The following is a 13686-nucleotide window of genomic DNA, read 5'->3' as shown; positions in this document are numbered from 1 at the left end:
TAGCATTTAGCGTTAGGTAGGATCTGTGGTGTAAAAAAAATAAATAAAAATAAATAAGTGTCTGTGTGTCTCTGTCTGTCTGTCTGTGTGTCACTGTTTTGTTAGCGAGTGTGCCTGTGTTAGCGTTATTAGCTTTAGCATTTAGCGTTAGGTCAGGTAGGATCTGTGGTGTTAAAAAAAAAAAAAAAAAAAGTGTCTGTGTGTCTCTGTCTGTCTGTGTGTCACTGTTTTGTTAGACTAGCGTTAGTGTTAGACTAGCATTAGTGTTAGACTAGCGTTAGTGTTAGACTAGCGTTAGTTAGTTTAGCTGGCATGCCAAAGGCCAAGGCTAAACGTGGTGGGCCGCGCCCAGGAGCTGGGCAGCTCACACTGCAACAGGCTCTCAGCCGTGCTGTTCGGGAGAGAGATCGATTGTTGACAAAAATGTGATATTGTAAGTTCTGATATTGTAAGTCGATTTGAATAAAAGCGTCTGCCAAATGCCGTAATGTAATGTAATGTAATGTCTAATAATAAAAAGAAGCAGGAGAAAAATAATAATAATAATAATCATGAGTGCAAAAAGTATTCATAAAAGTGTGTTTATCTTGAAAAGTAAAAAAAGACAGCAGAAAACCCTTGAAAGTGCTCTTCTTTCAGAGGCTGTCATTTCATAATGGAACTGTCTAGAAACAAAATTTCTTCTTTGAAAGAAGCAGGAGTGTCCAATGTTTCATTAGAGTCCAGCCCTGTCCATATAGCCCTAATAGAAAAAATTCTATAGCTGTTTTCAACTGAATGGAAGTGAATCTGGCACAGGCTCCAGACAATTTTACTGAAGCGCTGTGGCACTCAATGTGTTAATAAGCTGTAAAATATCCTGCCTACATTACATATTTCAATTCATGTCAACTCATATCTTTGTCAAGTGTTTGATATTTGAGGGTTGCTGATGTGGTGCCTCCTCTGGTCGTTAAGGGCGCCTGTTCGGAGGGAGGGGAACTTGTTGGAATAGCGTGATCCTCCCACGTGCTATGTCCTACCGGTGAAGCTTCCCCTGTCAGGTGAAAAGAAGCGGCTGGCTACCTGCCCATGTGGAAGCATGGAGCCAGTTTTCGGCTCTCCCCAGATCGGCAGAGGGTGGAGCAGCAACCAGGATAAATAAATAAAAAATTAGCACTAATGGGGGATAAAAATTTGATAAAAAAGAAGAAGAAGAAAAAAAAAAAGGAAAAGAATATCGGCCGATATTATCGGTATCGGGATTTTTTTACTCCCTAATATCGGTATCGGCATCGGCCTCAAAAATCCAGTATCGGTCGGGCTCTAGTCACAACGCCTATGACATCATCAGTTATGTCACAATTCCCAATTGCCTAAGTGACATCACTGATGACATCACTTCCGGGACTTTATGACATCACTGATGACATCAGTAGTGGTGTCACAATGCCGGGACTTTAAGACATCACTGATGACTGGTCTGCTCGTGTTTGCCATTTATTATGTTGTTATTCATGCTGGAGCTTGCTGTTCTCTAATTTTAATTCTCTTGTTTGTTGATGGTTTTATGCAGAATCTGTTTTTTATATACATTGGATGGTTTTTTTATATGCAGGACTGCATACTTACAACATACAGCTGTCCATGGCTGAAGACGGGGCTCTGAAGCCAGACTCCCACTTCTTTCAGTGTCTGCCCCTGGGACTTGATTTTGCTCTTATGACATCACTGATGACATCATCAGTGGGACTCTTATGACATCACTGATGTCACAACTAGGCTTGTCGCGGTATTCGGTGTTACCGGGGTTACCCGGTGGCGAGACATACACCGATTACATAACGTGCCCACCGGTAACACCTTTTGTTTTTATGGAGGAAGAATTTAAAGGAAAACTGCAGTTTCAGCGTGTGCTGGTGTAGATTACAAGCGCTCCCTCTGGGCTGCAGTGTGGCCCCGTTGTTCTGGTTAGACCACCAACTAACGTTAGTTAACGCTATGCAGCTTATGAACACAAATTATGCCCGCCTCATACACATGTACTGTAGGTAAGACCCTTAGCTATGCCTGCATGTCTGTGACAAACTATAGCTGGCTAAACAGAGCTGTGCTGCAGTGCTGAGATTTTGTTTGTTTTGTAAAGGCAGAAGAAGAGCTGGAGTTGCTGTAGCTAGTCTCATCATGGAGCGAGCGTGCAGCTGAAGCACATGGCTAATTAATATGGACGTTAACATCCATATTAATTAGCCATGTGCTTCAGCTGTGCTCCCCCTGTACTTTGCTAACTTAGCATCGATGCTAGCGGGACTTACCCAGCTATCGTCATTGCCTGCTTACTGCTGCTTGCTGGTAATGTTAATCCCATGTCAGAAAAAGTCTCCAGATTTGTCGCTAACGTTATTCTCTTCTGAGAAAGATTGTCTCCAGGAGGGTCTGAAAAGTTGTCTCGAGTTGGATGCAGCCAAGTATTCTGAGGCAGCCAGTGTTGTGAATGTGAGCGTCCAAGCTAACACAGCAGCGGAGAGGAGATGACTGACTGGACCGTGAGGACAGCTGAGGATTTTTTTTAAATATTTAAATATTTAATATTATATTATATATATTTATACGATGTAACCGGTAACACCGGTGTTGACACGTGTTTATTACCCGGTGTGAAAATGACCACACCGTGGCAACCCTAGTCACAACTGCTTTTATGACATCATAAACTCTTATGACATGATGTCACAATTTATGACATCACTGATGACATCATCACTGGGACTTTGTGTGTATGTGCGTGCGCGTGTCTGTCTCTTGTGTGTGTGTGATATGTGATAACATACAGGGCCCTATCGTTGCAATCTGCGTTGAAACTGCGTTTAAGGCCTAGCGCTAGGCCACCTAGCGCAGTTAGTGGGTGTGGACCAGCGCACTCGCTATCTTGGTATCGGCGCTACACGCAGCCTCAACCATTATAACCACGCCTTTTAAGCGTAAAATTATGCATAGTCCGCTCATTGGAGAATTGCAGTAAAGAATCACACGCTTGCCTTTTAAGCTCCAATTCCAGGACAAATCCAGTAAAACCAGACAAAGCCAAGTGCTCTGCCCCTCCCCCTCCCTTCATCCAATCTGTCTGTCTCCATATATAGGCTATTATTCCATATTATTATGCTTCTCAAACCAATCTAACTGCAGTTTAAATACTGCAAGCATGTAAATACCCTACACTATAGCAAGATCAAAGTGAAAAGAATGTTCTAAATGCATCAGCTAGAAAAATATAGCCTATTAGATTGGTGAAAGTTTGTCCAGAAAGATATCATTTTCTCTCGCCTGCTGCAGGAAGGATGATGCACATAAATATACCCTACATTATGTAAAGTCATTGCATAAATGTGTTTTTATTGTAAAACAAAATGTGAAGTAGGGCCAAGTTATTTGAGCGGACATCACAGTACAGCACATGACAGTAGAAGCGCGTTCCGCTGTCACTTATCTAAATCACGTCAAATCGACAAGGGATATATATAGGCCCAGGAGGACATATATGTATGTTTCACATAGGGTGGTGTTTTCATTTCGATGTTTTATTTGGTCCAATATTGAAATGTTGTACAATTGCAGGTTGTGTTACCATTACACATTATTTTGGGAGCATGTAACCATATATTTCGGCTCATTTGGTTGCTATTTAGTAGCGAAATGGAGTACCACAATGCATGCTGGGACATGCCAGGCAGTGAACTTACAACTTATGGGAAGTGGGAAGTGTGTTGTGTCTGTCTGAGCGAGGGAGTCAGAGAGAGAGAGAGAAGGGTGACAGAGAAGAGGCAGAAGAGCGCTCCTCGCAACTGGCGCACTGAATAGGCCTGGTTTCAGAGAGAGACAGAGAAGGGTGACAGGGGAGAGGCAGAAGAGCGCTCCTCGCAACTGGCGCACTGAATAGGCCTGGTTTTCAAAAGCGCAAAGCGCTAAATTTACGCCAGTTGGGAAGATATCATTAGGCCAGCATTTAAGGCCGACACGCCCATTCTCGCCCATTCAGGGAGAGCGCCACGCCCATTCCGCCTAAAGCGCATTTGCCAGCGTAAAGCCATGTTGATATCTTCCCGAGGCAGGCGCAAGGCACGTTTTTTTGCGTTTAAGGCCCGTTTTAGCGCCGAAGGCCTGTGGGAGAATAGGGGCCACACACTCAATTGAAACAGAGACACACATTGTCCACATGCTCCCTTTTATATATACTGTATATATATATATATATATATATATATATATATATATATATATATATATATTTATAAAACGGCTCTCTCAAATCAAGCAATCTGATTGGTTCACAGCCATTGTATAAATCCAGTAACCCACTCCAATAACCCATGGCCATATATATTTATATATATATATATATATATATATATATATATATATATATAGAGGTACCTTTTGAGTTGAGTATGTAGTGATGTCGCCAGTCGGACCATTTCCTCCAGCTCTCTGACCAGCTTGTTCCTCTTGCAGTGCAGCCGCAGCCTGCATGGACAAACACAAGGGAGAAAAAAAAACTGAACCAACCCATAAATTAACCCTGTCAGCTGGAAAATAAGGTCAACAAAATTCACTTCGGTAAAATGTGAACCAAAGCCTTGCAGTCATACGATACATTAAAATCTCTTAAAGTCTTTTTTAAATTGTGTTGTGGCCTTTGTTGCTGTGTAAAGCACTCCGTGTCAAACCTGTCTGGCTAAAAGTGCTTGGTGAATGAACTTTTTTTTTTTCTTTTTTTTTTTTATTGCGAGGCGGAGTACAGTCCACATTGGTGCATAGTCAAGTGAACATATTTTTACAGAAACAATATTACAGGTTAGAATGTACAGTTATCTTTCCCCCCCCCCATTTTTTTTTAATAACACAAGGCTGAACGAACAGATAATAAAATAAACAAAACTAAAAAACTAAAACAAGGCGAAACAAACAAACAAAAGCAAAAATCACACACACTCCCACTCCGAGTTTACAATGTGGTGAAGGTACTTGCAAAAAAGTAAATATATGTATGTATTAGGGCTGCACGATATTGGAAAAAACTGACATTGCAAAATATTTAGTTTCTGCGATTATTATTGCGATGTGAAAAAATACATGAATTTTCACCAAATGACTTGAATAGCCACTTTCAGAAGGTAGTGGGTAAACTGCGTGGGTGACATAGTAGCAAATGTTTTTAGCTGCAGCCACAGTGCTTGGCAGGATGCTAGTGTGCTGAGTATCAACCAGCAAAAAGGTTATAGCCTGACGTGTTTGAGTTAACACGTTCACTGCCGTTGACGAGATATCTCGTCTTAAAAAAAAAACCGGTTGACTGCCGTTGACGAGATATCTCGTCTTAAAAAAAAAAAAAAAATTTGACGGTGGGACGTCGATCAACCCCTTTTACATCTCATATTAAAATATGGGAGGTATTGAATGTGTATAATCTATTTTACCGACCCACTAAGTGGCGACAGTGCTCTCCAGACGAGAGAAAGCCAAGCAAAAACAGCCGCGTGAGGAAGCCATTCTCATGAAAATGGATTGGCGAAAACGCTTTCGCTTTCGCGCAGGGAGCTGGCGGTGGGGGATTGCAAATTTGCATAATAGATTACGGGTGGAACACACTTTGAAACACGCAGCATAAATAAGACCAGAATCGCAAAAGCTTCATCAAAGCTCTCAACCGAAACCCCAAGAAACGAGCGAGCCCATCCAGACTCGCCCAAAGAGCGGCCGCCAGCAGACAGGCAGCAGCAGCAGCAGCAACTCGCTTGTGACACGCCCGCTGCAGAGCCAGGGAGGCAGGAGGAGAACACACACGGAGGGAGGAGTTTGAAGGAGAGGGGGGTTTCCTGCTGTTATGGAGGAAATGACTGTTCAAAACTATTGTTTAGATGTCTGACGTCTTACTGATGCCAAAAATGAATGGTTAAAGTGACTGTTCTATCGAATTTCACAAAAAGGCATTTTTCTCAGCTTAAATTTTCAGACGCTGAAACCATGCTGTATTCAAGTGCTAATGCCTACATAACTACTAACTCTACAAACTAACTCTTTTAGACAGAGAAAGCACACATTCTATTAGTTCTTTTGAGATATTTTGTGTTCACAAAATCTTAGCAGAAAATAATCCTCGGCTGTTGAAAGATGAGCCAGAATCCTCAAAAAAAAACCTTGGCAGAAGCTACCTACAGTAAAAAAAAAACGGCTGGCAGTGAATGTGTTAATATGCCTTATACTTGACATTGCACGTCCTGCGATGTGACTATTGTGCATGCACACATTGCGATGACGATGCTGAAACGATATATTGTGCAGCCCTAGTATGTATATATACACATATTGTGCATTGGGTCCTGCACAAGAGGAGATCAACCAAGCGAATCACCCACCACCCCCGACCTCGTCGAGGTAGGCCAGAAACAGCTCCCAGACGACCAGAAATCTCCCGAGTGAGTTGGTCCTCAGGTACCTGAGTCTCTCCATCCATATAACAGAGGTCATGTCCGCCAGCCACAGCTGGAAAGAGGGTGGAGAAGGGGACTTCCACTCCTGCAAGATGAGTTTCTTGGCAACGATTGTTCCCTGCGTCAGAGATTGCTGCACAGCTGTAGAGAAGTCCAAAGAGGACTCCGAGCAGCCAAAAATGGCAAGTTCTGCCTCTGGCTGAAGGGTTATCCTGTAGTGGTGTACTTGGTGAATGAACTTGACACATAAGACAGACGTGGCGAACATAACATAATCCTGAAAACGGCGATATGCTGGGTGACAGCGGCGATATGCAATTTACAATTGTAATTCTTGTAAGTCGCTTTGGATAGAAGCGTCTGCTAAATGCAATAAAGTAAAGGAAAGTATGCGGGGTGACAGCGGCGATATGCGAGGTGACAGCGGCGAAGGGGTGATAGCGGAGCTATTGTGAGCGGTCGCTTTGTGCTCGTGTGACGCGGGTGTCGTCTATTTGTCTGTGCTTTGTTAGGTGGACACCGGCCTATTAACAGCTGTTAATATGATCCATGGTTTTAGTGGAAACAGGCCAGTGGGGAAGCCTTTGATCAGGTTACGGTGTGTGTGTTTGCGCGTGCGCGTTTCTTGTATACCTGCCTTTGTGTGTCAATGTTTCTCATGCCTGTGTGTGTGTGTTTGTGTGTGTTTCTTGTATATGTGCCTATGTGTGTCAATGTTTCTCATGTCTGTTGGAGAGAGGTGTGTGTGTGTGTGTGTGTGTGTGTGTGTGTGTGTGTGTGTGTGTGCGCACGCAGGTGCACCTGAGAATACAATAGAGAGCATGCAATGTACTGTATATCAAGGTGTCAGCAAATCTTTTTATGACTTTTCAAGACCCTTTTTAATACCAGCTAGAAATAAATATGACAATTTTTAGTGCCAGCTAGAACTAAATATAAGGCCCTTTTTAATGTCAGCTAAAACTAAATATAAGACCCTTTTTAATGCCAGCTAGAACTAAATAATAAGACCGTTTTTAATGCCAGCTAGAACTAAATAATAAGACCATCTTTAATGCCAGCTATAACTAAATAAAATACTCCTTTTAATGCCAGCTAGAACTAAATAATAAGACCCTTTTTAATGCCAGCTAGAACTAAACTAGAACGACCGCAATGCGGACTTATGCCTCCGCCATTAGTTCATTCTTGAGTCCAAATCGCCATTTGGGGCAAATTTGATTAAATTCCGTCAAGGTGCTCCTGAGATGTTGCATTACAGAGCTTGGAAATTGGGTGTGTGAGGTCACAGTGACCTTGAACTTTGACCACCAAAATGTAATCAGTTCATCCTTGAGTCCAAGTGGACGTTTGAGGCAAATTCAAAGAAATGCCATCAAGACATTCCTGAGATATCGCATTAACAAGCTTGAAAATGGCATTCGAGAGGTCACAGTGACCTTGACCTTTGACCTTTGATAACCAAAATGGAATCAGTTCATCCTTGCGTCCAAGTCGATGTTTGAGCCAAATCAGAAGAAATTCTATCAAGCCGTTCTTGAGATATTGCGTTAACGAACTTGGGAATGGCGTTCGTGAGGTCACAGTGACCTTGAAGTTTGACCACCAAAATGTAATCAATTCATCCTTGAGGCCAAGTTAATGATTGAGGCAAATTTGATTAAATTCGGTCAAGGCATTCCTGAGATATGATGTTAACAAGCTTGAAAATGGCGTTGGAGAGGTCAGTGACCTTGACCTTTGATCACCAAAATGTAATCCGTTCATCCTTGCGCCCAAGTCGATGTTTGAGTCAAATTGGCAGAAATTCCATCAAGCCGTTCTTGAGATATCGCTTTAACGAACTTGGGAATGGCATTCGTGAGGTCACAGTGACCTTGACCTTTGGCCACGAAAAACGAATCAGTTCATCCTTGAGTCCAAGTTGATGTTTGAGGCAAATTTGATTAAACTCTGTCAAAGCATTCCTGAGATATCACGTTAACAAGCTTGAAAATGGCGTTCGAGTGGTCACAGTGACCTTGACCTTTGACCACCAAAATCTAATCAGTTCATGCTTGAGTCCAAGGCAATGTTTGAGGCAAATTCGATGAAATTCGATCAAGGCATTCCTGAGATGTTGCGCTAACAAGCTTGAAAATGTCGTTCGAGAGGTCACAGTGACCTTGGCCTTTGACCACCAAAATCTAATCACTTCATCCTTGAGTCCAAGTCGATGTTTGAGGCAAATTTGATGAAATTCTGTCAAGGCATTCGTGAGATATCGCGTTAACAAGCTGGAAAATGGCGTTTGAGAGGTCACAGTGACCTTGACCTTTGACCACCAAAATCTAATCAGTTCATCCTTGAGTCCAAGTCGATGTTTGAGACAAATTTGATTAAATTCCGTCAAGGCATTCCTGAGATATCACGTTAACAAGCTTGAAAATGACGTTCGAGAGGTCACAGTGACCTTGACCTTTGACCACCAAAATCTAATCAGGTCATCCTTGAGTCTAAGTCGATGTTTGAGGCAAATTTGATGAAATTCCGTCAAGGCGTTCCTCAGATATCGCGTTAACGAACATCGTACGGACGTACGTACGGACATACCAACGGACAACCCGGATCCATAATGCCTCCGGCCTGGCTATCGCCGGCGGAGGCATAACAAAAGACCCTTTTTAATGCCAGCTAGAACTAAATAAAAGACCCTTTTTAATGCCAGCTAGAACTAAATAAAAGACCAATTCTGGTACAGAAAGCAACTTTTGTCGTATCGGATTTTTCTTGACAGAGAAAGAAAAACTCACCAAGAAAACACATTTTTAAGGCCTCTAAAACTGACTTTAAGACATAAAGGTTGTAGGAGTAGAGTTGGAGTAGGAGTCAAGAGCTTATGAGTGAATGAATAGACTATCAAATTCAAGGCATTTTAAGACTTTTTCAGAACCTGAAGCCTCCCCGAATACGTGCACGCATATTTCTTGTGTCAATGAGTGAGTGCGTGCGTGGGTGTAGTATGTGGGTAGTGTGTGTGTGTTTCCTGTGCGTGTATGCGCAAAAAGGGTTTCTTTTGTGACCTGGCATTGCAGTCTCTCAGGTTACAGGAAAAGGAGAGGAGACACAAAGAGAGACTCAACTCAGGTAGAGTCTAACCAGTAGGGAGAACAACAAGAGACCTGATACAGAGAGAGAGAGAGAGAGAAGGGGAGGGAGGGAGAGAGAGAATGGGAGGGAGAGAGGGAGAAAGAGAGAAGGGGAAGGAGAGAGAGAGAAGGGGGAGGAAGAGAGAGAGAGGGAGAAAGAGAGAGAAGGGGGAGCGAGAGAGAAGGGGAGGGAGAGAGAGAGAGAAGGGGAGGGAGAGAGAGAAGGGGAGTGAGAGGTATGCAGGATATTGGTCTTTCTGGTTGGCTCTCTCTTACTAGTTCGATGCTGAAAAAGGTGGGAAATGGGGCGAGAGACAGCAAGAGATTGCTGTATTCCTGTATTGTGAGGTCACTGTATTGCTTTTGAAACAATGGCTACAGTACCTTATAAGGCATAACTGAACTGAATTGAATTGAGCGAGAGAGACACACACACAGAAAGAGAGAGGGAGACAGAGAGATGGGGAGAAAAAAAGAGAAAAAGTGAGTATTGTAATGGAGGAGAGAAAGCTCCATGGCTATGAGTGCCTAATTGGCGTAGTCGCCGTGGATACCTGATCCTGGTTTGGTGCCAGTGTCCAACTAGTAAAGGCCATGATGTTTAGAGAGAACAGAGAGAGGGAGGGAGAGAGAGAGAGAGAGAGGAGAGAGGTTTGACGTCTGTAAAGGTCTCAGTGAAAGGAACTAGAAAGTCAGGTGGTTTTGTTTTCAACAGTTCTGACTTGCTTGTTTCATCGATGTGTTTCTATTGCTGTTATCAGTTTAGCCATCTCTCTCTGTCTCTTGTTTCCGTCACTTCTGATTGCTCATAGATTCGGATTGGGGACAGTTCACAACAAAAACAAGAATACATATTTTTCCTCTTACCTAGTGGTAGGGGTGGGCGATATGGCAAAAATATCATATCACGATTTTTTCAGGCAGGATCACGATCCACGATCTTATCACGATTCTTTTTCATATTGGTTTTTAAAGCCCCATTCAGCAACTTTTCCAAGTTTTGCTATTGGAGAAAATGCGCCCTCTGCGTGCAATAGTATCGATAACGATATCTCCGTTCAAAGTCAACAAAACACAGCGCCAGAAAGCTCTATGTACATGTTGTGACATCGGGTACTCACCACGTGATGAAATAATAATCCATAGTTCCGTGAAACATCATTTTCGTAGCAAATCCGAATCGAGTTACTTCCTGGTTTTCAGGAACACAACGCTGCCGCTGTAGAGCGCATGCGCGCATCTTGCCACGGGACGTGGCAGACAAACTGCTTAGTCCCAGGGCTGGCCAATGGAGGGCGGTGTGGGTTAAATAAAGGCGAGAGTCTCCCTATTACAAGTCAATCTACCATGTCCTATGACTAAAAAGATCTTATATTAGAGTAAAAATTTTCAAAGAAATTACTGATTGGGCTTTAAGACTATTTTGCAAGTTACTGAGCAGTACAAACTAATTTCAGGGTTCGTATGGTCATGAGAAACCTGGAAATTTAAAATACAATTTGTTTCATAAATATTTTCATGTTGTTTACAATAATTCATAGCGTTATCTATCTCTCTATCTCTCTATCTCTATATGTATTGGTTCACTATTATTTCGGCTATACAGTAGGGTTGGTCGATGGAACGAATATATATGGGCTATCTGCGATTTGAGTCCACCTTCTGTTGCTTTTGCGAGGAGAGCTCTCAGCTCTGTCTGTCTGACACGCGGCTCCCACACACACACACACACACACACACCACAGCGTTGAGTGAGAGAGGGGAAAACAGAGCTCACGAGGCAGGATGACAGCAGATTAAGAGCAATGCCTCCTCGCATTTAAAATCACTTTGCGCCATGAGTTGCACTCTATCTGCCTGTCTCTCTACCCGCGTGTTTGTTTAGTGTGCGTGTGTGTTGTAAAGAGGTTGCATTTGCGTTCAGGGCATTTTCATCGCCGTTCATTTTAACGAGCAGAGCATGTGTTTAGGCTATTTTTATATTTTCAACTATCGTCCCGGCTCCGTCCCCAAATTAATTTCCATCGTCCCCGACGCTATTTTTAACGTCCCCGGGATGACGGGAGGTCCTGTCGAGCCCTGGTTAAGTGTGTATGTGTGTGTCAAACGAATCCCCCCTCAGTGTTGTCGTCCTCCGCAGCAGCACTTTGTGAAGTGAAAAGGGGGAGGGGAGGACAACTTTGGAAGCGTCTTTCAGACATAGAAATGCAACTGATAGAATGTGCACTGCATGTAGCGCGATTCTAACGATCTGTCTGGAAAGGCAGATCGTGGAGCCATTCTGATCGTGAACGATTTAAGATCGTCATATCGCCCACCCCTACCTAGTGGTATTGTATTTATCCATCTAGATCGTTTTGGTGTGAGTTGCCGTGTTTTGGAGATATCTTTCCAATGCAATGGAACTGCATGGCACTCAGCTTGTGGTGCTCAAAGCACCAAAAAAATATTTTTGAAAAACATGACCCGGTTACTCAAGATAATCCACAGACCTTGTTTTGAGCTGTTTCAAGTAGGAACTATTTTCCTTCGATATCTCCAAATACTGGGGCAACTTAGCAAAGAATTCCATAACAAATGCACATTTTGCAATAAAAGCTTATAATTTAAGGCAGTGACGGGAAGCGGACTTGTGACCGGAAGGTCGTCTGTTCAATCCATAAGACCAGCAGGATAAATCTGAGTGGGGAAAGTGAAAAACACAGCGTTTACCACCACTGAGGTGCCCTTGAGCAAGGCCCTTAACGCCAACCGCTCCAGTGGAGCTGCTCAGCAGATCAGACTGTGGTTATACTGGTCAGCTTCCAGGTATGAATGTGTGTGAATGTGAACAAGGCACTCCTGAAAAAAACTCACTTTGTATAGTTAAAGGCAAAAAAAAGTACACTTATAGCCAAAGGCATAAAAAAAATGCAACCCCTTTCCCCACCTCTCGGTCAGAGCCTTGCTCTGGTTGTCCCTGGCGGCCTGCAGATCTCTCTCCAGGCATTTTTTCTGTGACTCCAGCTTCTCTGCGTCGTTGGGCTCCATGCGGCGGCTGGGCCGCACGTACTGCAGCTCCTTCAGAAGCTCCTCCTTCTCATTGATGAGGATGAGGCGGTCGCGCTCCGGGTCCAGCAGCCCAGGCCATGCCTCGCTGTCGAGTTTGGCGATCTGTACCTCGATGGTGGCGATCCTGGGATGGGGAGAGGGAGGGAGAGGAGGGGTGTGCAGAACAGGGAGAATGGGACAAAACAAACAGGAGAGAAAGAGATTCTCATCAATTATGGCAGATAAGCAGCATTATGGGACTGACTGTTAGCCTGGTTAAAACATCCTGATAACGTGACCTCACATTCTGTTTGTCTCTATGTATCAGTCTGGACTTCCAGCTGCCCACAGTGATTTCAGTGCATGGGATTACTTGCTTTGACAAACTCAGCTAATCAGCATCTCCAAATCCAGTCGGAAGAACGGCGAAAACATATTTTCCGCCGATAATTTTTTTGTTTTTTTCTATATTTTGTTTTGCAATTTTCAATTTTCAGAACACCAACACACAAAGACGAACAAACTCAAATACAGGAAAAGAAAGAAAGAAAGAAAGAAAGAAAGAAAGAAAGAAAGAAAGAAAGAAAGAAAGAAAGAAAGAAAGAAAGAAAGAGTACATACACTCCAATATTACAATGTGGTGCTACACACAACAGGGTCCATGGGAGACCACCCGGGCAAATCAAATCACCCGTCGCCCCTAACCTCATCAAGGTAGGCCAGAAACGGGTCCCAAATAGTTAGAAATCTCTTAAGTGAGTTGGTCCTCTAAGTCTCTTCATAACAAAGATCAACCACTGCTGAAAAGAGGGTGGAGAGGGGGACTTCCATTCCTGCAGAATGAATTTCTTGGCAACAATTGTCCCCTGTGTCAGAGATTGTTGCACAGCTGTGGGAAAGACCAGAGAGGACTCCGAGCAGCCGAAGATGGCAAGTTCTGCCTCCGGCTGAAGGGTTATTTTGTAGGCCTTATGGCCCATTTCCACCGCTGGTATCAACGCGGCCCCACACAGCTCATCTCGCTTTTTTGTCTCATTCCACCGATCAAAAACGTGGACAGC

At 43.4% G+C, this 13686-nt stretch overlaps 1 protein-coding gene across 1 annotated transcript in view; it reads right to left on the bottom strand.

The window, feature by feature from the left end:
• Positions 1-13686, bottom strand: part of wwc1 (WW and C2 domain containing 1) — a 307962-nt gene that overhangs the window by 134088 nt on the left and 160188 nt on the right. The window contains exons 9-10 of the mRNA XM_083636240.1: positions 12525-12770; positions 4411-4500 (exon numbers count right to left, since the gene is read on the bottom strand). Coding sequence (XP_083492366.1) covers positions 4411-4500; positions 12525-12770 — 336 coding nt within the window. The remainder of the gene's footprint in view (positions 1-4410; positions 4501-12524; positions 12771-13686) is intronic.

The sequence above is a fragment of the Poromitra crassiceps genome, assembly GCF_964638095.1.
Source record: "Poromitra crassiceps genome assembly, chromosome: 1".
Classification (NCBI taxonomy): domain Eukaryota; kingdom Metazoa; phylum Chordata; class Actinopteri; order Beryciformes; family Melamphaidae; genus Poromitra; species Poromitra crassiceps.
Note: the sequence above shows the minus strand (reverse complement) of the source record. Positions and strands in the feature narration are given on the sequence as shown.